Here is a 26,220-nt window from a genome sequence, read left to right as displayed (position 1 = left end):
TTTCATTTTATGCTCGATACATTTAAACACAACCCTTCTTCCCCCAAGCCCAAAACACTCACTGTTCTGCAGAAAAAATGTTTCCTATTCATGTTCCTCTACATGACAGTCCGGCTCGAGCCTTAGAGCAGCTTTTTCCCCTGCTCTCCACGCTTATCTAGTCAACGTCTCCTTAAAACGCCTGTCCTCACAGATATAAATATAAGGAAAAACAGGCTTTCAGCCAGTCTGAAGCTAGAGAATCAGATTTCTTAGACTATTAGTCAACTTCATTAAGTGACTTCAAAAATAAAGGTCAACCTTTTAATTTAAATTTTTCCTGGATAAGATTTGTTTCTAAATTTACCTTTTAAATAATAACATTAGAGAAATATGATAGGCAAGAGAGGTTGGGAGACAGAGCAACGGAAGTAGATACACAGTCATTAGGGAAATGGAAGAAAAGAAGAAAGAAAGAGTCTGAAACAAAAAAATAAGCAGCTAAATAGCCTTACGTGTTTTCAAACTGGATGAACGGAAGCACAGATAAAATAGCCTATTAAAGAGCTTCAAAAGCAGTTAAATGCACGTAAAGCCTAAGTATTTTATGAGATCCACACAAAAAAAAGATGAGGAAGAAGAGAGAGATTTGCTGTAATCAGATCTAGCATGCAGAACTGTAACTGATAAAGAAGATGTCTAAGTACCTAAGCTTGAATGATTTCAGATATACGCTGCAGGGAAAATGTTACTGGATGCAGTTTTATCAGAGCATACCGACACAACAACCTCTTCCTGAGGCACAGGACTGAAGACATAATTTATACATATGGCACCAAAATCACACTGAAATATATCAGTGTTACCATAAATTCTGGATATAACTCAATAGTAAGGTTGTACATGCACAACATATTACACACATGTAAACGTGTCTAAGAAAATCTTACAAATAAAATAGGGTACCAGTAGCCCTGGCAGCTTCAGGAGCTGCTCTTCACTTCAGAAGTGTAACAAACAAAATGTTTTATTTGAGCTCAACATTATTTATAACCTACAAAGACTTTCTCAGACACATATGGAATCACTATTACAAGCCTACATGGATCTGACTAATCCATTTTCACAATTTTTACTTAACTTCTTTTTTTCCATTTGGGTGACTTCATTGAAAGACTTCTTTGTTAGACAAAGGCAGTAGGAATCCAATCAAGAGATTCTGTAAAGCTGAACTACAAGCAGCTGTGTAGAAAGATAAGACCTAGAAATATTTGAGGGGCAAGGAAACAACTTTATTATCAAGCAAGGTCTACTTTTGTAAACCCATGATTTAGTCTTGTAAACAGTTGTAAAGCTCTTGTAAAATCCAAGACAAGGCAGAGAGACTTGAGCTGCTTTGCTACAATCAGATCTTCAAAAAAAAAGCAGTAGAAAAAAAAGCCCAAATCCTAACCCTGTAAGTGATAAAGGAGAAGTAGATTTAAGAGATTATATAGGATTTAATTTTCCAAATATATACTGGAGGAGGCAATGCTTTGGGACATATAAAAAAAAAAATCAGAGCAGCAACATAACAGTGTCTTCTAAGGATATAGTTCACTATGCAACAAGCACAAATGAGACTTTTGCTTCTCTGTCTCGAAATATTGTAGAAAAGTGTGTACACTTATTATTTCTGAGTACTTAAGATGGATACAGCAATCTTCTCTTTAGACAAGCAAAAAGATAAACTAGACTATCCAACTGAAAAAAAAAAAAGAGCCACAATGGGAGTGAAACCATACCTTACCTGTCTGGTTTCTTTCCCTCCATGCTAGGAGAATATGATCTTCCTAAAAAAGGGGTTACTAAAATATCTGTACGTGTATGTTTTATTACTAAGCTTCTTGGAAATTTATCTTTAATATGATCATTTCCTGTATTTCATCATTTGCTTTCAAATGCTAATTCCCTTACAACCTGAGTGCAGTAGATAACACATCCTGCAATTCACTGATCATGAGCACTGGTGGGATGAGAAAAATTCAGAGGTCCAGCGGCATCTGTGGTCCTGCTGCTCACACCGTTGGAACAGAAGATGAAGACCAGTCCCATCTTGAACCCTGCTGCATGCCAAATTTGGACACACACAAAGTTATGGGGTTTACATCAGGTGCAGGGGTTTCCTTCTGCGGAAGCCTCCCAACATCCAAGTGTCTTGGACTATTTTGCAAGGTCTTGATCCACATCTTCAGACACACTTATTGTCAATTATAAATTGACAGAAAATATGTCAAAATATACTGGTTTGGGATAAGTATCTGGAGAAAATTCCTACCTCCATTCCTCTGTCTTCAGGTTTTTACTGGAAAGATCTCCCACTTGACCTGGTTCTCCCGCTTGGCTTGTTGCAAACACCTCCCAAAAAGCTCAGAGAAGAATTCAACCCTCTCCACCCTCCATTCGCAAAAATCAATTGTAGCTGCCATTTCCTGCAGATTCTTGGGCTTTCCGAGGTCCTTCTGTAGCAACACGACTGGAATTTTGCACAGCAGTTTTCTAAATGAAAATCCACCAGAACTTTATAGGAAGGCATAATAACTTTCTCATATGTCTCTACAAGGTCCTAGGTAGCCAGCACAGGAACCCAGCCTTGTTAAAAATGGGGAGAGAGGAAAACATGATGTTACTCTGTAACACTCCTGCTTGCAAAACACTGCCCAAAATACTGCCTTCCCTAATTAAATTATCTCATTAGCATGAAAAGCAAACAAAAGAAAACCAAATGCCAAAAGCTGCTATGTTAAAGGCCAGTTTGTGGAGGGTTTGTGCAGAAAAACTCACACGGCAGAGCCGGTGGCCAGCACCCCAACTCCCGGCACAGGGGCTGGCTGAACGTCAACTGGTGGCCGGCGTCCAATGGTGCCCGCTGGCGAGAGGTAGAGGAGGGAAGACAGGGACACGACTAGATTTCTTCTGGGGAAATGGACCATCTTCTCAAAATGCATTACGTGGTTGCCAGCACCTGACATACCTAATCTTGCCTAAGACTTCATAGTTAATAAAGCAGAAATGTAGAATAAGCTACTGTCAGTGTTGCCAAATGTCACAAATTAAATCTCACAAAATTTAATTAACAGGATCTTGGCTCTTTTGGGGCTGGTTTCTTGGGGGGGGGGGCGGGGGGGGACGAGACGACTAGATCTTCAAATTACATTTGGACAAGGCAGGAGAAATTTCCTTTGATTTACTGCCATTCTCAATTTTCCACCCCTTGGGGAAGACTGATCAGTCAGTCAAAACTATTAGAGAAGAAAACTCTCTGCCAAGGAAAGGGTTAATGCAGCATATTTTACAGCAAAAGCTCTCTGGATCACCTGTATTGCTGCAAAACTGTGTAATAAAGAAACTGTACTTTGAATTTCCCTGTTAGAGGATATTTTTGGGTCATCGCACCCCTGTCATTGTTCACATTTAAAATGCTTCAGCTAGCACCAGGGGAAGCAGTAAATTTTCTCTTCCAGGACTGACGTCCTCTGACCACACAGAGTTTTCTGACATTTTGTTAAAAGGAGACATATATCAACCCGCAAATCAAGACCACATGTACACTTACAGTATGAAACAGTCACTAAGCATCTGGTATATAAAAAGAGATTAGATGCAAAATGCCCCAGGAAAAAAAAAAAGAAACATTAAATCTACTGAACATTAGACTAGCACAGTCCATATCAACAAGCGCCTTCAAGGTTTTAACATGATTCGCTTCACGCTGTTGTCTAAGGGAGGAAAGTGCAGTTATCCCGATTCTGCAATAAGAAACTGAATTTCCAGAGCCAACACAAGATCCCTACACCAGGGGGAATAACTACAGTTTTTCCAGTTTCTGGTGCCCTAAATGCAGGACACTTGCTAAACCTCCACTCACCTATCCTCAAAAGCTACCTCGCTCTTCATTTAAGGAGCCACATATATTCTTGTCACACTTTTGGAGGTTGTGAAGGGCCTGCACAGGGGAGTTTCTCTGCATATTTCCATGAGACATTTGTTTGCTTCATGGCACCGGTACCATCAGTACCAGTACATCAGTACCAGGCGCTCCTTTTCCTGGCTGGTAATACTGGACTTCTAGCTCACCCAGCAGACACTCAGGGCTTTCAAATCGGAAGGTTCCCTTCCTGGTGCATGTCACTGAAGTTGGCCAGAGCCCATGTTATCTGTCCATCTGCAGTCACAGCTCATCACCTCTGTGTGGCCTAACCGTGCTTCATAAAATGGATTGATTTTATTTTCAGTTGGTTCAATAGAATAAGTATCACTTACATCCAGTTGCTATTTTTGTTTTGTTTTGAAAGGCGATGCTTCAAGAATTAGAGGAACAGTGCCACCATCCTAATGAATTAATACCACACCCACTATCAAAGTTAACTGCTTCTCAGCTTGCTCCTGTGCCTCTCAAAAGCTATTCCTGTTATCACTTCTTCTACCACCCTCACTTAAAATTGCCACCAGCGGCTCATGTTTTATCTTTTCAACTGTCAGATGAAGACTGTTTGCTGAATGCAGTAAATCAGCAACCTATCTTTTCTAGGACAGAGGTCTAAAGCTTTTAATTAGCTGCTTTATAAAGAACATGATCAAATAAGAACCAGCTCATTTCTCAAAAGCATGAACCACTCACCATATCCCTCTCAAGATACGTTATGCGATGTAAAACCTTTAAAAATTACAGAGAGAAATCAAATCATGTTTGGTAAGCACCTACTTAAATATGGATTTAAGAATACCAAGAATCTAGTTAAGAATATGACTTTAAAACTCCTGGATTTGCAAGTACTGGCCAAAATGTTTGCATTTTATCCTGAATAGCAATCATTCATTTTCGTTCAACCAAAGCTGTCAAAAACTCTATATGCAGTCTTGTAGCGAGATTCTTATATACATGCCAAATGCCTGCATAGCAAACATCTGGCCTCACTTCTGTTCCATGGATTTGCCAAAGCCTAAGTCCATCAGTTGTTTTTTTCTTGTGATTTTTATTTTTTTTTTCTCTCTGCTATGCCTCGGGTTATTTTTCTTAAAATGAAATCATTAAAACAGGCAGAAAGAGTGGAGGAAGGAGGAGTAAGAAGAAGAGCTGTAGAATCTGAGTAATCTTCCACTGGGACTAATTTTACTAAGTATTTGTGCTACTGCTACCAGTCAATCACTACAAGTATTATTGAGAAACTGAAAAAAAAAAAAATTAAACTGCATTTAGCAAAGAATATTGGCATAGAAAGAAGGAAAAACACATATGCTCTTCTATAAACTAGAAGCTCAGTTTACTCAAATGCCCTCAATATCAATATAAAATGTATTAACGTGAAGAAAATAACTTGCTGTTCCCTTATTTTGCATTCATTTTACATCCGTACTTCTCCGAGGCAACAGATCAGAATGGTGCATTGCCTTCCCCTCAGGCCAAGTGTAATAAACAGGCAGGTGTAATATAAGGCTGCGGTGTCTCAGCTCTCCTCCCAAACAATTGATCTTCCAGGCCTACGGTGTAATTCAGTCTTGGTAGCTCCCTTCACATGCCTCATTCCTGATCGGTCAATTATTTCAAATCAAGCAGAATTAAAGTGTTATTTTTGTAAGGGGGGATGATATTCACCAGTGACCGAAGTGAAACTAATAAACTAATTTCCTTTTACTGCCTTGGGCAAAACAGAAAAATTCAAGTCTATGAAAGAAAGACTGCAGCTGTTTCATCAGTCTGTTGCCCAAACGCGCTCGCAATTTACTATCTTTAAATTCAATTTTTGTTCACAGGACAATTTTGGAAACAGAACACAACAAAAAGGAAACAGCAAAAAAGGCAGCAGTGAGGGTACATGACTCTGCAAGACAGAGCTGTGCAGTGCGAGCTTCCCGAGAGGAGGGGAATAGCACTCTCCTGTTCTTTGAAACAGCGCGTATTCCTCCTGCCAGTAGCAAATTTATCCAGTAGATGTCAACACCAGCAAAAAATATGTGTAAAGCCAACCTTAACAGCAACAGTAGTCACTTCAATTTACAGGAGTGCATCAGAGGATAGTTTAATATTTGGAAGCATTGCGTACTTATTTGCTATTGTCCCATCCCTGCATCTTCCGGAATGGATCTGGCCTGGCCCACCTGTCAATAAACATATGTTCAGCAAAATAATTTGGTTTTTGCTTTTAGAATAATTTTGTCTGGTTTGCTGGAAAAGGGAAAAACTGCTCACGCGCATGTGATTACTTTCAGATTAGATCAGAGGAAATTTTTCAGAGGAGGAGCAGGGAGAAGGGTGAGCAAAATACTATGCGGTGCAAAGTGACTACTACAAGCAAAATCTTCATAGTTACTAAATATAATCTGAAGAGGTCTGTTCCCTTCTGACCTTTCACTGCATGGTTAAGCAATGCAGTGATTTCATGGATTTTGCTCTTTCCTCAAGAAGCTTCTCAGCCTACAGGAGTGACCTGAGATTCCCACGCCGACCCCAGGTCAACAGATACTTGTTGTTCCTGTAAGGTTTTTTCTTTTCTGCAATACACCAAGGACAGTCTGTTGTAAGCCTTTTAGTGTTATTATCACTCAAAAGACTGAATTTGCTGACAAGTTTTAACCATGCAAAAAAACAAGGCCATTGCTGTTGACACGTTTAAATCTACTATTAAGATCTGACTGTTTGAACAGCTTGTGTGTAGAATCTGAAGTACAGATTTCTGTTTCCTTTTTGTTTATTTTTAGATAGACCTTGTGTTTCTACTCTGCAATGTTTGCATTTGGCTGCTGAGCATGCAGTAATCGCATACATTATATGCATTGCTTAGAGATACTTTGCATCACAGCCCATCAGGTGTTTTTGGATAGATGAAAAGAGAAGGGAAGTAACAGATCATTTTCCTGATTGATTAATCTTTCCTCACATTGCCGTCTCCCCATAAACATCAGGAGGAAAACCAAAAGTATGTTGTGACATCTAATAGCAAGATATTGAAGCAAATTATTTTATTACTGCTACAGAAGTTACTAAGGAGTTTGTCTCACAGAGATCTAAAACACGGCAAGGAGACATAAATGAACGTATTACAGACATCACTTTGAGCAGTTATTCCTCACATGTAAACCCTACAGCTCTTAAGAGAAGCATACATTCTGTGTAACGGCAACGATGTAGTTGCAGCTTATCTAATCAGTTTGCCCAGAAATTCAGGCTCTTTGAGAAAGCAAAAACAGCGGTCAAAAGCTGAGACTGTGAATTACCATCATTTAAGCAATTCTTCAGCATCAACAGAAGCGGGCACGGGAAGATCAGGCAAAGGTACTGCGCTCCCAATAAATAATCCTAATAGGTGATGGCATGTGAGAGAATAAAGTCACAGCTCTAAACACGGAGGAAAGGCATCGAATGGCAACTCCAGCCCCGTGCGATGCCAGGCACCAGCAGCACTCCCCGTTTCGGGAAGCCACGTCCTGCTCCGCAGCACTGGGCGCAGGCACATACTACCCAAGACAGAGCCATGAATAGTTTGGAGATAAGACGCATATCTTATGAGGCACACCGGAGTTTCGCAGCCTTGTATGAGCAATTCTTTTAATTACCATCAACATTTTCTCTGAATCCCTGTCTCAAAGAAGCAGTGGAAACTTTTGATTTGCTGTGACACCTTGATTGCCGTGTGGATGAGTCACTGCACTATTCCTGTTAGTCTTACAAATTTATAGATTTTTAAGGCCAAAAGGAGGCTGTTACAATTGCTCTGCTCTGACTCGGTGAACAGCACAGCCCTCCCGCCTCATCCAGCAACCTGCCTGTCTGACAGAAACAGGGACTAGGTAAGTCACACATGAAATGGTAATGGATGTCTAAGCTTGCCCATCAACACCTGAACAGTTCCCTCTCACAAAAACCCAAAAAAGTAAAATTATTCGTTATTGCAATGAACTAACATACTTTCCTCATCAACACCTTTTTTCCTAGTAGTTTATCTGAAGCGCGGAGGCTGCAGGGGTGGTGTCTGCAGGAGGTGGCCAGGGCCGCCCTGCGCCGCTCACAGCCGGTTCCAGCCGGTTCCGTGATGGCCCCACCTCAGGGCATAGCTGAGTCCCTCAGCCAAACTGGCGGTGCCTCTGTGAAACATTTCTAAGAAGGGGCAAAAACACGGCACAGGCAGTGAGGAATGAGGAAAAAAGTGTGAGAAACAGCCCTGCCGACATCGAGGGGGAGAAGGTGCTCCAGACGCCGGAGCAGGCATGACCCTGCAGCCTGTGGAGAGGACCAGAGTGGAAGCAGATATCCACGCTGCAGCCCATGGAGGACCTAACCGTCCTCTCCCATGGAGAGGAGCACATGCTGGAGCAGGCTCCTGGCAGGAGCTGTGGATCCACGGAGGACCCACACTGGGACAGGCTCATCCTGAAGGGCTATATCCCATGGGAGGGACTCATGCTGGAGCAGGGAAGAAGCATGAGAAGGAAGGAGCAGCAGAGAGGAGCTGTTACGGACCAACTGCAGCCCCCATTCCCCATCCTCCCACTGGGGAGGCGGGAGGTGGAAGAGGTGGAAATGAAGGAGTGAAGTTGAGCCTGGGAAGAGAGGGGGGCTCGGGGAAGTTGTTCTAACTTTTCTCTTTGTTTCTCACCATCCAATTCTATTTTAATTGGCAATAAACTCATTTTCCCTGAGTCGAGTCTGTTTTGCCCATGATGGTACTTACTTAGGAAGAGATCTCCCTGTCCTTATCTTGATCCATGAGGTTTTTCATCTTATTTTCTCTCCCTCTCCTGTTGAGGACGGGGATTGAGAGAGTGGCTAGGTGGGGGTCTGGACGCTGGCCACGGGCAACCCACCACAGCGAGCAAAGACCTGCAGCAAAAAGAGCTAATTTTTTTTTTCTTTCACAATCTCCCAAGGCGGTTCACACACTCATTCTCTGTAATAGTGGGGAGGAGGGACAGAAAGGACTGAATATTTCTGTATCTGCAATATTTTAGTGTATTTTTGAAAGACACCATGGGGAAGACCTCCTACATTATTACAAAGGCTGGCTTTTTGCTTTATTGCTTGCTTTGAAAACATGTGCTTTATTCCCAGTTTCTTACAAAATTTTGCTGCATGCATTGTATCATTGTATTTTTGCCTATCCGCTTGTAAATAATTTCTAAGCTGACGTAAGTGTATGAGCTGCCTGGAATGATCTTCACAGATGGAGTGCTCTACCAATTGCTCTCCTGAATGAAGTACATATCCATTGCCTTTCCTTGATCTTTTACGTAAGTAATAACATCCACTGAGGATGGATTAGACCTCCACTTCGAAATAATGTCTGTCTATAACTAGATGTCTTATTTCCCAGCATTCACATACATTACATACTTGATTACTGTGGCCAGGCTAAACGGAGTAATTTGTTTAGAAGTTTCCTGTCTTTTTTTCTTTATTAGCAGAAAAGTCCAACTTTGTCTATTTACTGAACCCTATGATTTTCTGAAGGTTATTTTCAATGGTCCTGAAGACTGCCTCTGCTAATTCTTTAGAGACAGACTCTCCAGTGCATTTAATTCACAGTTCTTAATACACAATTTTGCAAGATGCCCTTTTTATTTCCGCTTTGGTCTTCATTCCCAAAGTTACAGTTTCTAGCAAGATTTTCCTACACAAGGTTATCCAGTTCCTCGTATTTTAATACAATGATAAGCATTTATGTGGCACTCTTCGTTTTCAAAGCATTTTACAAACATTATATATTTAATGCTCATGGCATCCCTCTTACTCTCAACCCCATTTAGAGGCAGGGAAACAGACTCACAGGTTAAATGATTTTGTTTCAACTCACATCACAAGTTACTGATGGATGTGAGACCAGAATATATGAGCTCAGATTTTCAGTTCTGCACTCAAAACTAGACCAGCCTTGTTCTTTCACTTAAATAATAAAACTAATAATGAAAAACCTTGCTCTTGTTCAGGGAGAATTTATCTGCCTCTTTGGAGGTTCTGAATGCAACCCAAAAAAACACAGGAAAAGCACCCCAAAATGATCCAGGAGGGCAGCTGCCAGCTTTGTAATCCATATCCTCCCTTTCCAGTGTTCCAAAGGGAAACCCACAAAGGTACCTTACCAGAAAATGGGACAGTATGTTTTTTGAGCATTTATATACAGCCACACTCATGCACATATATATATATATATATATATTCTCAACCACCACCTAAACCAAGAGCAGAGACCTTCCAGCCAGAGAAGAATTTGCAATTTAAAAACTGAAGTACGTTTTCAAAATGGCATCACTAAAGAGCTTTAGTATTTGATAAGAAGATTACAGTATATTCAATTGCACATAGCAAAAGCCTTTTAAAATAAAGTGCAGGAATAGTGAAGGCATTTGCAACAAGATAACAAGAAGCTAATCGGCCAGTGGAAAAGGTGCACCGTGCTGCAGAGAGCATTCAGGAGTCAGTCAGGTTTCAAAACTCAAATAATGAGTGGGGTTTTTTTTAGCTTTAACATTTTTCATAATCCAAGCGGGAGGTCTAAACACAGGCTGTATGCAACATTAACTGTATTTCGCTTTAACAGGCTTCTGTGGGAACAAATGCTCAGTGTCAGGCTGGTACTATACGTCCATTTAATTGAGCTGAGAGAACTCTCCTGCCCCTGAAGAAAGCTCATCTCTTCCCTCCATGGATGTGACTGTAGAGCTAGCAGATAATATGTGGCCCTCACTCATTATTTATACAACCACCTAATTATCTCCCAGAGACTCCCCGTTTTGTAGAAGTTTCTTTTTGGAAATGTCATCTTTTGGCTGAATGGAAAGCCAAAGTCAGCCTTAGATACCGTGACAGTGAGTGCTGTATCCACTAACAGCCAACACTAGAGCATCCCTTGCTACGAGACACGGGAAGCAGCACAGGAGCCTGCAGTACCACTCACGAGAGACGTGCTCCTGGCGTTACACTCGGGTCTGTGTAAGATTTCCCCCGGGAAATGCACACGTGCAAGATCAACAGTATGAAAACACACTTAAGAGTTTAAGAGAAACATGATATGGGTAGGAGCCAAAGGTAAAACAAAAAATATATCTGCATATTGCACAATTTCCTCCTCTGTGCCATTGGGTTCTGTCTCACTGCTTACATTGCTCCAATGCCACCGTATCCAAACACCCTTGATACCCGTTTAACTGCGACAGAATCTTCTCAGGTCAAGGACCGTTGTTATCCCTCCTCTCCAGCTGATGAACTGAGGACAGAGAGACTATGGACCAAAGCTAGAAGAAGCCCTCAGGCAGGCAGAGCAGAGCTCAGACTACATCCAATTTAAACACGTACAAAACCCTTCAAGGCTTATGTACCTCAGAGTCTGCAGGAAACCACATTTTTGCTAATAAAGCTATTTAGGTGCCCAAGGTCCTGCTGTTATATAAGCCAAAGGGAACATCATTTGGACATTTATCACTGCAGGAACATTGGAAATTCCGACATGAGGCAACCACTGCCCAAATCCCATGGTATCATGTCATGAGCCTCTCCAACATACATGGATGCTCTTAGTTGAGCGCCGAAGGGATGTAATACAGTGTGACTTGTCCTGCCGAGGGAGCTGGTTTCCAGCTTCAGCTCCCTATATAATTCAAGCACAGGGCATTAAAGAAATCTGCTGGGCTCAGAGATTTCCATGCCAGGAGCTGGATGCTGATGCGCCCAGCATGGCTATGTTCAGCACAGCACTGGGGCTAGAGCTCTCTTTTAGGTGGTACTCTTTTTTAACTCCAGCTTTAGACTGAAGGCACGGAATGGGTATAATCCTCCGCTCTCTTGAGATGTCCTGCGTGACTCTGGGCTCAGCTCAACAGAGCGCTGGAGCTCACTGGAGAGAGATAAGAAAAAACAACCAAGGACGCGCCAGTTTAGCACCATGCCCCCACCGCTCTGCTAACAGAGCTTTTGGGCAGACTTAGCCAAACCCCGCATCTCAGCCAAAGCCCATGAGGGAGAACACTGGTGCTTCTGCTGCCACCACTTTTTGGGACCGAAGCCACTGCAATTTAGCAAGCATGCCGCTATCTTCCTCAGGCACTCACATGCTCTGCTACTGCACGAAGTACATGGTCAGACGGAGGCTTTTTTTTTTTTTTTTTGCCATTTCATTTTTAAGATTATAGGATTTACACAGATGCTGGTAAAATATTTTGTAGTGCTGCCATAAAACAGCAGAGTGGAGGCAACACACACGTATTATGAAAGCTATGTCATTATAATATGTAGCTTTTGTTATAAATTACACTGACCAGCTAAAGTACAGGTTACAGTGAAGTCTACACAAGTCAGGTTGTATCAGTAATGTGCATAAGGAAGGAAAAAGAAACAACAATTTCCCTGTGAATTTTAATACACTTAGCAAAATGGCCAAGATTAAACTCCTTGGGGAGGGGGAGTCAAACCCTATTCATGAAGTCACTGTGGTTTTTTTAACTGAGAAATACAACTATGCAGCCGTCACAACTATGGAAATACCAAATAATACTGAATTAAAGCCCTTTTCAGGAATGTACAAAACACAGCTTGCTGTTACTGTCTGTTTTTTACTCTTGAACCACTGGCTCTCTGAAGCAGCCAGGAAAACCTGAGTATCTTATTCGCTTGCCATGCAAGGTACCGTGCCCATCCCTCCGCCTTTCTAGTATCACAGCTTGGGGGCAACTGAGGGCTCCTTGCCCTGGCAGCAGTGGGGGCTCGGGGTGGTGGGAAAGGCGCGAGGGAAGCTCAGTGAAGGAGGTCCCTAGTTAGCTTGGAGGAGGATGGGGAGGGAGAAGGGGCAACAACAGACCACCTTCAGATGCAGCTTAAAGCTGGGACTCTGCGGCATGGAGGAAGCCCCCTTGCAGTCTTTCCCAGTTTTCTCCCCCAGTGTTGATTATTCTTTGAATCCACTTTTTTCCTCTATCATTACCACGTCTCCATTTTGTCTCATATTTCTACTCACTAACACCCCTTCCACCATGTGCCCCTGGTTCAGGTCCCTTTCCCTCACTGCTTCATGTCAAAGTAAGAATTCATCCACGACCTTCCCCTGCTCCCAAACCAGACTGACCCAAACAGGCGGTTTGCAAAACATTTGTTTTCTTTACTTGGCTACTCTTATCTTTTTGACCTTTCTTTCTCCATCTTAAAATCCCTAAATGAAATCATTAGGTGAGCAAGGGTGACCTGGTGTAGCAATAGTTTGGCAAGCTGACACCATTAAAAAGAAACAAAGGACTCATATCCTATTTAGTGGTGATGAAAAGGAAGTGACCAACTTATAATTTATTAAGCTTCTAAGCATAGTTTTATCAAAAAAATGGGGAGGGGGGAAGTTCCCTCCCAAATAAGGTATTTAGCAGAAACCCTTAAGAGAACCAACCACCCCTTTCTCTCCCAATTCAGCTATCAACTGCTAACCCCTCACAGAAGACTTTAGTTTTGGACAATTAATTTTATTAGCTTAGAAGGGAAAATTTCAGCGGCCAGTAAGAAAACCTGCCAATTGACCAGCCACTTCTATTTGCGATGGAATTCATGGACTTAAATCCCACAGTGCAGTTTGTTCCAGGAGCATCCCTGCCACATCCCAGTGCCTGGGTGCAAAAGTTGGGCCAAAATGGGTGATTACGATTTTGTAAGTAAAACCAAAGTATCGGCTCTCAATAGAACCGTTTTAAGGACGGCATACATTAATTTCTTCTTTTCTGCATTGCCTCTGCATACCCGCTGCTGGCAACGCGACAACATATAAGCACTGAATGTTGTGCTTAGTAGCTTAAGAGCTCCAAGACAGATTGTCATTTTGCTCATTCTTCCTGGGCCAAAATGTGTTTTCCCAGAAAAAAAATAAATAAATCCCCTCTGCCCAAAAGGAATACGTCCCCCTTCCCCCCTGCAGTCGTCTTCAAATTTCGAGAAGAACTGGAGTGGCACCACCCTCGGAGGAGGCAAAGGAGGGAACGCGTCCTCGGGAGGTTTTTATTCTAGGCAGAGAGGCTCTCCCCAAGACAGCTTTTTGCCAACTCATGGAGAGTTTGGAAAATGAAGGCAAAAACCTCCCATTTGACTGAATTCAATGGGAAGGCAGCGCGCCGCATGGAGCACCGGGGCAATTTGCTTTTGGCAGCCTATTTTGCTAAGTAGGTGGGCTGCATTCAGAGCCAATTAGAGGCTGACGTTTTCTTCCTTAGGTACGACACAGCTGCGCTGCGACACGGCTCGGACTATTCTTCCCTCCCTGCGTCTGTGTTTACTGTGGCTGTTCATTTTTACTGTTGGCAAGGGGGATGTTTAATAAAGCAGGCCATTCCCTAGTTACAAACAGGGTATATCATCGTTTGGTGTATGTACACATATGGTATGAAATAGAACGCTGTTAAAAGTCAAAGCAACTCCTGCCAGAAATTTTTGATGGCAGCGCTGTACAAAGAGCGTTGGGGCACGATGCAGTTCTCTGTTTTCCGATACCGGGGGGAAAAGGGGAGAGACGGCATGGTGGGTTTAGATCTGATGTTAAAAGGGGATCATAAGAGCGAAGAAAAAGGAGCAATATCCAGATTTCAAAATTCCCCATTCCCAGTTCAAGGTCTAAGCTTTGTTTTGGCTTGTGCTGCTCTACAACTGGAGCCAAAGAGGATCTTGATCCAGCTTTTTATTTCATGCAGTGCTAAGCTACCAGAATGTTCACATCTAGGGTCTGCTTTAGTCCCGTCTCTAATTAAGGTAGTTTATTTTTTCAAACATGCTACCTGAGACCTGCTGATGTTGCTTCAGGTCATGCAGCCATGCTTCAAAGTGCTTTCTAATATACCTAATAGTGCCACAGTGATATGTTCAGCTTATTACTGTTACAGAAGCAGTAGGGTCATGGTATTCTCTGCAAAATACTTCTGTAATGGAGTGGATTAATTTAATGAATGCCATTTACTGCAGCAGAAGTGACAATGATTTGATGTTTTGTTACAATTAAGACTCATTAGCCAGTGACTTTTTTCTTAGTTGTCTGACATCATAATAGATGTAACACATATCAGATACAAAAGTTCTGAACTTCTTTCTAGTCACTTTTAATAAACATGAAGGAAGTGAGAATGAAAGTCTCAGCGTTCAGCTGCTTAAAAGTGGCCTGCTCGAGGGATGGCACATACACCTCCCCGCACAAACTGCGGCGGGAATGCAGAACTGCATGCAGCTTCTAGGAAATCGCTGGGTGACACTCGGCATTTAAGCTTTCAACCAAAGAACTGGAAGTTTAATCCAAGACATCCCATCACCTGGCTGAGATGCAAAAAGGCTTTTGAGAAAGCAGGCAGAGCCACGTCTTGATGCTTCGCTTTTAGCAAGATCCCAGAGCTCCGCCGAGACGGGAATCCCTGCATCCGAGAACCTGCTTGTGGAGGGACCAGTGCGCCCTCCCATGCGGCTGATGGAAAACTCAAACCCTGTTTTAGTAACGACCCCTTCTTTCTCAACCAGCGTTTGAATGCTGAGGAATGATCCCCACACTCTTCTACCAATGCAAAATCTTTTGTTCCTTGGGAACACAACTCCTTGTTTGCTTTTCACGAATCTTGAACAGCAGTATGCTGAACACTCGGAAACTGAGACGAAATCCCCTACTAAATCAAAAATGCATTGCCAAGTAAAACCAATATTGGTCAAACCAATGTCACTAAACTCCAGGTTAAGTTTTCAGACTACAACAAGTCAAAAGCCAAAATAACATTTTTGCGGATGCAGCATTCCCCAGCATTGCTGGGGACACAAGATCACTCTCAGCTGTGTAACCTGCAAGCACATCTTACTCAGCAAAGAAGTGAACCTACCGAACTAATTTAATTGTCCGAGTCAATAGCATTTAAAATCTGGATTGCACAAACAGTATATATATATATAAAGCATCCAACACTCCACAAATATCCCCCAAATCCCCAGAAAGACCCACAAATGTAAAAGGTTTCATGTAAAAAATAAAGTTAGGTACTAATTGAAGGAAAAACAAAATCTTAAACATACAAATTATTAACTATTCCTTTAACATTTGGCAATGATACTTTTAAAAAATGTGTTCTGAGTCACCGGTTCCTTTTCTTTAATCAAAAAAGGAAACCTAAAATGTTTAACTTTTAGTTAAACCTAACTGATAATCTGGTCACGCTAGGTGCTGTATAGAAAATAATTTCAGAATACAAGGTTGTGAGTGAAAATAATTCAGCAACAGCAAAAATGAACACCCCCAAAAACAAGTGCAAAAGAAACATGAAAAGTGACTTGTTTGCCTTTGAAACCTAGAATAAGAAAACCCCCCCAAAAATATAAAAACAAGAAAATAAAGAAAACACCAATACCATATCTTACTGTTCTTATGCAAATTCAGCATCATCCACTTCCATTCTGCCAGGGACGGACACACGTGCACTTGCCAAGACAGACATAAAAACACACTGCATTGTCAAGATTTCCAGCTGATGCTGCCGATGACTTCTTCTTGATCAACAAATCAAGTCATGGCAGTCTTAAGATGTAAGAAGAGAGGAAAAAGTAGGAGAGAGGGAGGAGGTGACTCAGCAGGCAGGACTGGAAGCCTGAAACCTAGATGTTTGATGGCAAAAAGCATCATGGGGGGAGTTCTTTGAAGCTTCCCCCACCCTTAGGCTCTCCAGCTCTTCTGAGCACATCCTTGGTAGGAAAGACTCTCCCTAAAACTACTTGTAGAACCCGGTATTTAGACACCGCCGACTGCAACCTGAAAATGAGCCATCCATGCAAATTCCCAATTCACTCCCGCCTACATGCAATCTCTGTTAACTCTCCCATGCAGATGCAAACCTGAGCAGTAACGTGCTAATGAATGGAATACAAAATCTGTTTTTCCCTTCTATTGTAGAGTGAGGATAAAAATCACACTCCTGCTCCCTTATCCCATGCCAGAAGAGTTATAACCCCATGAAAATCACTTGAGTTAAAGATAAGCTGGGAGCTTCAACTTTATATTCATTTTTATCAAATCCTTGAAACTGCTTCATGGGGTTTATTTTAATAGGTATTTCTGCTAACAATAATAACCCCCCTTATCTGTACTAAAGAAGAGAAAAAAAGCAGATTGCATCATAAATCTTAGTCATACCAGATAATAATCTTCAAAATCATCCTTTTAACATGGATGGCACCTGTTAAGTCGAAGCACTTTTTTCCTGCCGGTTTAGGAATACAGTCTCATCCCAGCTCCCGTTATGAAAATGGAAGGTTTTCAACAAACCGCACTGGCAGCTGCAGGATCATAAAATCCTTCAAGGGTCTCTGAAGCTGAGCTGTAAGCATGGCACCCCTTATCTATAATTAGAGAAAGGGGAATAAAATCTCGAAAATGCTATGTTTAACCCCCCAGCCCCTCACTGCAGGGCGTTGTCCCTGCATGTTTCTAATAAAAGAGTTTCAAGTGTCAGCTGCAATGTAATTTTGTTTATTAAAAGCAGAAGAGTTATGGCAATGATTATGCCAACTGAACTACAAAAAGCACCATGTATTTGCAATCTTTTTACATAAGGCACACACTGATAAACATCATTTATTTCACAATTGCCTATGATATGCCATACAATATACCTTTATATATGTTTAAAGCTATTTTATTCCAATAGATGCACAACTGATTTCAGTGGAGGGTATGTTTTCCAAGATGCATTAAGGTCTAACTAAATTTATTTTTTAAAAGAAGAAGAAGTGTAACTTATTACAACAATGCAAACTATTATTGTCATAACAATGTAAAGTACCCATGGATTTAATACTACAAATGCTCTATTCATCATGATCTCATTTGGCAATAGTGTCATTTCACAGTATTTTATTATACAAACATTCCTCCAAGAGCGATCCCATCTCACAGAAGAGGTGCAAAAACCAGGGCGCTTTCACTCCCAGGTATCTGAATTGTAATTCTTTATCAAATTCTTTGAAAATAAATACCATCACTCCACTAGCATTTCATTCTTCTTCCAAATACAGCAAGGATGCAGAACTTTCAGCTCTAGAGCACGGACTATGACACAAAACTAGTGTAAATTATAATCTTGGCTGGATGGGGAAATTGAGGCAGGGAGTCACCTCCTCAAAGTCACAAACTATGTCGTGAACAGAGCAAAAGGAAAGCTTTGAGATGCTGCCACAGGTCTGTGGTCCAGCCACCGGGCCACGCTGCTTCCCCAACTCTTAGATGGTTCTTAGACGGTACCAGCTGTATTTACATTAGCTATTTCTAATTAATGGATTAGCAGAATAGACTAACATCAAATTCTTATCTGTAATGGCGTGACATTGTATATGCAGGTTAAGAGGTGATATGTGACATTATAAAAACTTCCGGTATTTCGATGGTTCTCTGTGAACTGACTTTCTCCTGTGCCACACCATGAGATACTTGGTAAGATTCCAGAGTAGAGATTACGGATAACACCCATCCATCCCCTTGGGAATTATCACTGATGCTCAGCTCCTGCTACACCCTAACTACAAGTGACGCCAACCACTAAGAGTCTAAACACAAGGGAGCAGTTGGGGAGCAATTCTTCAGAGTAAGCAGGTGGGTGCTAACTTTCTATCGCCTGTCTAACTTTCCGATGTAACAGAGAAGTTCAGTATTGCTCAGGCGCAAATCAAACCATACCGTATGTCGTAAGACTTATTTCAAATGATTCAAAAGCATTTTCCACCATCAGGGAGAAAAATTGGATCAAGACATATTGATAGCAAAGTGAATACAAATACCTGAGTTTGAAAGCATAAACTCACAGATATCTTCTAAATGCACCTTTTCAAAATCCTGGGGTTTTAATAATAAACTATAGTGCCTAAACCATGAAACTATATGTTCTTACTGCCTTTCTTCCAGCCTTAAAAACCCCACTGACATACATGCCAATACATCTCACAGCTCGGACCATGCCACCCTCTCCTGCAAACCCCTCCAGGAGGCTGCAGCTCCCCAGTCTCACCTTCGGGGACCCGCACCCTTCGCCCCCGCCTAAGTCTCCACTTCTCTCCCTTCTCGCCGGCTGCTGTCGTCTTTGCTGCTCTCCTGCACTGCCCTTCTCCACGTTTCCCTCATTCAAATCTGTCTGCGATCATGGAGCCTAGCAACGTTAATCTGCCACTCATTTATCATATTTCAAGCTCAGATATACAAATCCGCTTCCCTTTGTCCGTTTGGATCATTGTGATTCTGTTTTATGGTCTGGATTCCTCTTTTCTGGTCCTTTGCTTACGGGCTGTTGTTTATTATTATTTGCCTATCTGGAAGTTAATCTCTCTGAAGCCGGAGTCCTTGCCGCTGCCTTCCCCCGTTCGGCATGAAGCTGGGTGCTCTGTCAGTGCTTGATAAACCATTTGTCATTCAGGCAGCGGATAATGCGGCTGCACACATGTCCATTTTAAGCAGCATATACTAAAGTACTGAGAATAAAAGTGTTAAAATAGCACTGAAGGCTTTATAAATATATGTGGGGTTTTTTTCCTGCATGGGAAACACAGAAGGCAGGAATCGCATTACTGGGCCAGGCTTGAAAAGGTATTTAAAACTTGCAGATCCTTGTTTTTTCAACAAGGGTTTCAATGACCCTGGACTTCTGTAGAAACTCCCCTTTTGATTTCTCCAGCTGGACAACAATAATTATAAAGACACATTGAAAGCCAGGATCTTCAATTCTCTTTCTTGGCTGTCTTATACATGTGATACAGCTAACACTTCTCTTTGTTGTCCACCCACTACTGGAGGTCGATTTAATGAAATGGTTTGGAGTGGACAAGCGTTAAGGACTCAGCAGAACTACAACCGCTTCTCCCTCTATGTCCTGGCAGCAGCAAGGGTGACAGTGGTAGCTACCTGCAGGTTAAAGAGAAACTTCCCTTTGGTACAGATAATTCAGTTCTCTATATTCTTCGGACTTCACACTGTGTGTCATGTCACCGTCTGAGGAATTATTTTTACTTTCACACCGTCTTATCTGCTGGCTGAGGTGGTCAATATTTGTATGTTAAAATCTCGCAACACAAGAGAGACTTTACAGAGAAGATGAAGAGCTCCTTGCTTTAATTCCTGCTGTGCAGGGGAATTATGGCTCCGTTTGGAGATTTCTGAGGTGCCAAAAAAAGGGAACTTCCCAAAATACTTGTTGAAGACTTTCCCAGCAGCTTGGCCCCGGAGGAGCTGGAGCTGAACCATCCTCCCGCCTGGGCTATCCCCAGCAGCCAGTCCAGCTAATGGGTTTTTAAGATACTTTTAAGAACCAAACCAAACAAACAAAAACCCCAAACCCAAACCAAAGGCGGCTAATGCAAGTGACGTGTTTTAAACCGGAGTTTTAACTTGAGTTGCGTAGTCACTTTTTCACAGGCATGCTGGGATGGCTATGGGTAAACACTGCAATAAACTAGGATACAGCTGGACAAAACAAGTAACTTCATTTTCAGAGCTTTCAGGAGGTTTGTGGTGAGCAGAGGCTGCTCAAGGCCTCCGGGGAGAAAAAAAAAATCAAACCAACTGCGTTCACATGTTATGAAGTTCTCTTTGACATTATCACCTACAGGCAGAAACCTTCCCCAACCAGAGGCTGTGGGGAAAGCACCGTGGGGTCTGGAAATGAGGAGACCAGCGCAAGCGCAGAGTAAGCAGGCATTTTATACTGGCCGCTTTAATTTCACTAAGCAAGAGTTTAGGATTTCATCAAAATAAGATACGCAAATTTTTTTTTATTCTATTTTTAATAACTTCTTGCCTTTGCTTTTTCCTTTTTTTCTTGTCACAATCTGAGAAAAATGACAAGGTGGTCCAGGAGTGTTTCTGTGCACTTCTAACAATTTACCTGAGGGAGTAAAACTGCAAATGTTTGAGACAGATTTTTCAGTTAATACATTAGAACTAGTATAGAAAAACAATTATTGGAAAATAAACAACCTCCCACCCTTATTACTGCTGTACAAACTTATTTGGACATTCAGATTTCAAAAGTAAATTGGTCACAATTTTTTTTGTTTGGAAAGTGGATTTTGCTACTTCAATATAGGCTATATTTATCCTGAAATTAAGGCCATCTGTACACAAACTTGCACAACAATAATTAAACTCATTTTTTTTTAAAGTCCAGTTTAATTACTTTGGTGACAATACTTGCATATCAGCTTTTAGTTTTATAACTAATTAAAAATGAAAAATTTACCTTTTAAAAAGCTCTTTCCTCAAAGTAATTTCCATTTACAACAGGCATCCAGTTAGAGTTTCTAGTTTGGGTTAGCTATCAGCTTCTGTCATGGGAAGACTTTAAAAATATCTGCTTTAAACAAAAATACAACCTTCCCCAAAACCATTCTTACATGCCTTTTCACAGGATCATTAAATTATCCAATTTTACTTTGTATCTATGACATTCCCATAAATTACAACATACATCACGGGCACCCAGAGCTTTGGATGGCCACTCTTGTGTGACATTTATATGAGGCTGAAAGCTAAACAATAGAGCAAATGAAGACGCAAAAATACAGTGCATATCCCACTTTATCCTCCTTGCAGGTTTCACTGAACAATTGTACTATAAAAACCAATTTCATTAATTTTCTTTGAAATCTGAAGACAAATTCTAGTAATTTTTCAAAGTGCGCCCAGCAGTTTTCACAATAATAATTTTTTTCCTAGTGAAAGCTATAGGAGGTTGTAGAAGAAGAGGGTGAGATTTCCTCTGTGGAACCTGGATGCAGCTTTGGCTATAACGAGTCTACTTCTCCCTCTGTTATCATACCAGTGAACCTCACGGTTCCTTCCCTAAGTGCATTAAAAATGAGTCCTCATGCTACCACTGCGCTGTGTCAATTATATGTATTTTGTCCGAATGTTGTAAAAGTGATACTGCTATTTCTGATCTGCTGAAAGTGATTTTTAGTTTCTTCTCTTCAAAGTAATTTTATACTGATTCCTCAGTTAGTACTTGTGAAACCTAGGGTAGGAAAGGCTAGGGAACAGGTCTAATGTATGCACATCAATTTTTAAATAGCTTTTTTATGTTCCCTGAGATGAAAACGCATGCAGCTTGGCTCATTTAGGAAAGTCACAACATCCCACCAAGTCTCTTTTCCCATCGCAGATACAGCTGTGTCACTCGGGCTGTCTCACTGGAAATCTCAAACCTTATCAAGGTCAAGTGCTGCAAGGAGGGAGCCTGGTGACCTCTTCAAATGGCTGCTACAGGGATTATTTTGCTGGACTGTTTGCCCTGTCCCTTCTCCATTGCAACAGTGTGTGCATCTTTGCTCTCAGTGCCCTTTCGGACTGTCATCCCTTCTGCGCTCCTGGCACGCTGGTTCCCACCTTCGATCAGCAATGTCAGCCCTCACCATCTCAGCACAATGCTCCAACGCCACTCATCTGTAGCCGACGCTCCCTGTAAATATTCGCAGAACAGCTTGTAAGAGGGGAGAGAACAAAGCAAATCCCTCCCTCCTTTCAAAATATTTGGTGCCATGCACAGAAGAGGCAACCGTTTGACAGCGTGTGCTCCGACTCCTGCTTATCCCTCTGAATAACTGCCGTGCTGTGTTTCATCTCACGCACCACCCTTTGCTACCACCCAGCCCATCCTTCCTGCGTTACGCTTTGCACGCACGATACTCGGAGTGAGTCCAAATGCTGGTTTTACTGTGTGCACGCACCACCTAACATAAGGAGATCGTAGTCTATGACCCTGGCTTGGGGGGGTTGCTGTGGGATTAAGTAAAGAAAAAATAGTCAATTATTCAATCATTTACTACTAATAAAAAAAATGTTAAACAAGAGCAGGTGACACCTTTCTCTGACCCTTTTGCACAACGCTATTACCTTTTTCTCTGGACTTAGCATCCATTCTGGCAGTCAGAGTTTTGGCTACCAATTCCATCAGCAGCTGATTGAATACAGTGCTCTCTGCTGCTTGCCTAAATTCAACTTTGTGCTGTTCCACAGCATTAAGTAGCTGTCTTATTCTACCTCAGAACTCCCTGTGTGTCTGTTGTGGATGGAGAGACTCATCTACAGAGTTTCCAAAATGTGCTGGCATCTCCCCGAAAAAAGAAAATAAAGTGGAGCCGGAGAGCTTGGGAGCTGGTGGACCACAATGCCTCCCACCGCAGCTCTCCTTGGCGTTACGCTGGAAGGTAAGAGATTTGGGATGTGACAGCATGGGGCTCAGAGGGGTAAGCTCAGCTCTGGGTAAGAAGATGAAGAGTTGGCATGATGTGTATGGCTATGTAAGAAGTCAACCCCGGCGCCAGCAGCTCTTACCAGAACTGAAACTCAAAGGTGACTACAACCGCTGGGTTCTTCAACAAAAGCTGACTTTCATCCCATCGTAAAAATATACATGTGTATTCACCTCTGTACTGCCAACCAATGGCAGCAAATCCACCTACACCGCAGTTTTATCCAAACAAAACTGAGGTCTTGACTTTTTTCATGTTAAACAACCATCTCGTAAGGAAGAATAGGTGCCAGCCAACATATACCAGAGCACTGAGCAGCCGTTATTCCACCTCCAGCATGCCAGGTTAAAGAGAAGGAAAATAAGGATTAAACCTATAAAACATTCCGAAGTACAATGACTATCTGCTATGTGTTAAATTCAGTTCTGTCATATTTGGTTTTCTCTTGTACGAAAACAACCCCTCAGCAATATGCTCCAAAGCAGAACCAAACTCCCATCACTTCTGAGGCTTCCTACAGCTTATCTGGTGTCCTGCTTCAAGGTGAATAATTGCAAATCACAAATAACTTATTGCACTGTTAAGTGCTGAAAGTATCTAAGTGTTGTACGCTTCTCGTCTAAGCAAAGATGGTACAGTTCCTGTCCTCAAAATAAAGTCAAAAATTTAAAAAAAAAAAAGTGGAGCGGAAACTCAAATGAAGCAAATGGAAGCTTGTCTGTCTCAGTACTATGGTGTGGCATCCAAAACAAACTCAGATTTGCTACATACATATAATATTAAGTCCTTCTCTTTAAAATACTCTGGGATGTTTACACACAGATTATTAAAAGTAAGCATGATTCTAGGATAACTACTGATTAGCTGTTTTATTTCTGCATTTCACTCTGCTTGGAAGGTACACTAGTCTACTCCAATTCTATTCCTAAGTGGTTTCAGTTTCTGTCTTTTATGCAATGGCACAGCTCTACAGTCATTAATTTTTTTAATATTTAATGTAGCTGAAGTGCCATAATATGGAAGAGGTTTCCAAACTGAAACAACAATTGTAAATATTTTCCTAGAGCAAACTGGAGGAGAGCTCTCCCTCAATCAGGGATGGCATTTCTTCAGTATGTGGAAAAACTGTTGAAGTCCAAACAAAATACCTTCCACTAGGTCAATTTTTCCATTTTGCTAAAGATTTGTTTTTAAAACATGAGTGGGAAGAAGAATTTTCAGTGATTAAACCTAAATTTGGAGGCCAAAATACGGAACAACACTGTTTCAGTACTTCAGCACAGACATTTGTTTGCCTCCCCTGCTAAACGAAGGAAGCCTCTGCTGGATCACACACGAAGGCATCGCTACAGAGCGAGAAAAATAGAGTTTCTCTAACCACAGCTTACACTATTTGTGAAGAAGAGGAGGATCACTGCAATTCCTGATGCATTCCGCAGACGCTGGGAGGGAATTACACCAAAGATCACAGCATCTTTTGCAGGAACTGAACTCCGCCCGTCTGGATGTAGAAAATTGCTTGAATTGCTGCCACATCACTGGAACAACCTTTGACACGTGGCAGTAGCTGTTAAACTCCCAATCCTTTATTTGATTAAGCCTTAAGAGTCAGAGAATCACACACAACACAGAACTGCTGAGGCTGGAAGGCACCTCTGGAGATAGCTTAGTCCAACCCTGCTGCTCAGAGCCAGGTCACCTACAGCAGGCTGCCCAGGGCCATGTGCAGTCAGGTTTTGAGCATCTCCAAGGATGGAGACTCCACAAGTGCTCTGGGTAACCGCTTCCAGCGTTTGACCCTCCTCACAGTAAAAAAGTTTTCTTTTATGTTTAAATGGAGTTTCTCACATTTCAGTTTGTGCCCATTGCCTCTTGTCCTGTCACTGAGCATCAAAGAGAGGAGTTTGACTCTGTCCTCCTTACTCTCCCCATCAGATATTTACCCACCTTGCTAAGATCCCTCCTGAGCCTTCTCTTCTCCAGGCTGAACAGTCCCAGATCTCTCAAGTCTCTCCTCATTCAAGAGATGCTCCAGTCCCTTAACCATTTTGCTGGACTCACTCCAGTAAGTCCACATCTCCCTTGTAGTGGGGAGCTGAGAACTGGACGCAGCACCTCAGATAGGTCTCACCCAGCCTGAGCAGAGGGGAAGGATCACCTCCCTCGACCTACTGGCAATGCTCTTCCCAATGCAGCCCAGGAGGCTGTTGGCTGCCTTTGCCACAAAGGCATGCTGCTGGCACGTGGTCAGCTTGCTGTCCACCAGGACCCCGAGGCCATTCTCTGCAGAGGTGCCTTCCAGATGGTCAGCCCCAGCCTCTACAGGCGTGTGGGGTTATTTCTCCCCCTGGGGCACACCACTAGTTTTCAGTCCACCTCACTGTCTATTTTATCTAGCCCGTACTTCATCAGCCTGTCTTTGAGGATATCAAAACCATGCCCAGAACCATAACAACACTTGGGTGGCTGCAGGACAGTGCTTAAGCCCGGGTCCTGGCGTTGTTCAGTTTACTGTAAGGATGTAGCCCCTGATGGGTAGACATGGATCTGCTGTACCTCCCAGTGGAAATCATCCAAAATTAACATTTCACTGGCCAAAAGCAAGCTGCCAGTAATGTGGACCTGAAATTAGAAAGTTTCCTTTATGTTGAGTATATATGAACAACTGAGATTGGCTGCACTGCTCTCCAGTATGAAGGGCTGATTCAGTTGCTTAAACATAGGCATTTAGCACCATTTGAGACCCAGGGTATACGAGACATCTTCACAGTGCTGGCAAGGCAAATATGACAACAGACCTCCAGGAAACCCGTACCCATCTGGCATGGCAAGCTGGAGGCACAACGGGAGACCCTGAGGCATCTTAAATGGCACGGGATGCCTATGTTGAGCCAACTGAATTGAGACCCAAGCATTCAGATCCAGAAACTTTATTCATTTATTTATTTCAAATGCTCTTATGCTTATAATATTTACGGGGTGACGTTTTCAAGTTC

General features: G+C 42.2%; 1 protein-coding gene across 4 annotated transcripts in view; it reads right to left on the bottom strand.

The window, feature by feature from the left end:
• Positions 1-26,220, bottom strand: part of KLHL29 (kelch like family member 29) — a 405,515-nt gene that overhangs the window by 258,126 nt on the left and 121,169 nt on the right. Inside the window, exon 2 of one of the 4 annotated variants that reach the window (XM_087775204.1) lies at positions 8,688-8,836. The exons of 1 other annotated variant lie outside the window; for it this stretch is intronic. Coding sequence is in view for 2 of the 3 variants with exons in the window: in XM_087775203.1 (XP_087631329.1) it covers positions 7,925-7,933 (9 nt within the window). In the remaining variant the exon portion in view is untranslated. Of the gene's footprint in view, positions 1-7,924; positions 8,007-8,687; positions 8,837-26,220 lie in introns of those variants that run through there. 2 more of the 4 variants (XM_087775203.1, XM_009467313.2) reach the window with 2 other exon arrangements.

This window comes from Nipponia nippon, unplaced genomic scaffold, assembly GCF_047370975.1.
Source record: "Nipponia nippon isolate SJK-2023a ecotype South Korea unplaced genomic scaffold, ASM4737097v1 scaffold_4, whole genome shotgun sequence".
In the NCBI taxonomy this organism is placed as follows: domain Eukaryota; kingdom Metazoa; phylum Chordata; class Aves; order Pelecaniformes; family Threskiornithidae; genus Nipponia; species Nipponia nippon.
This window is presented reverse-complemented; position numbering and strand designations above follow the sequence as displayed.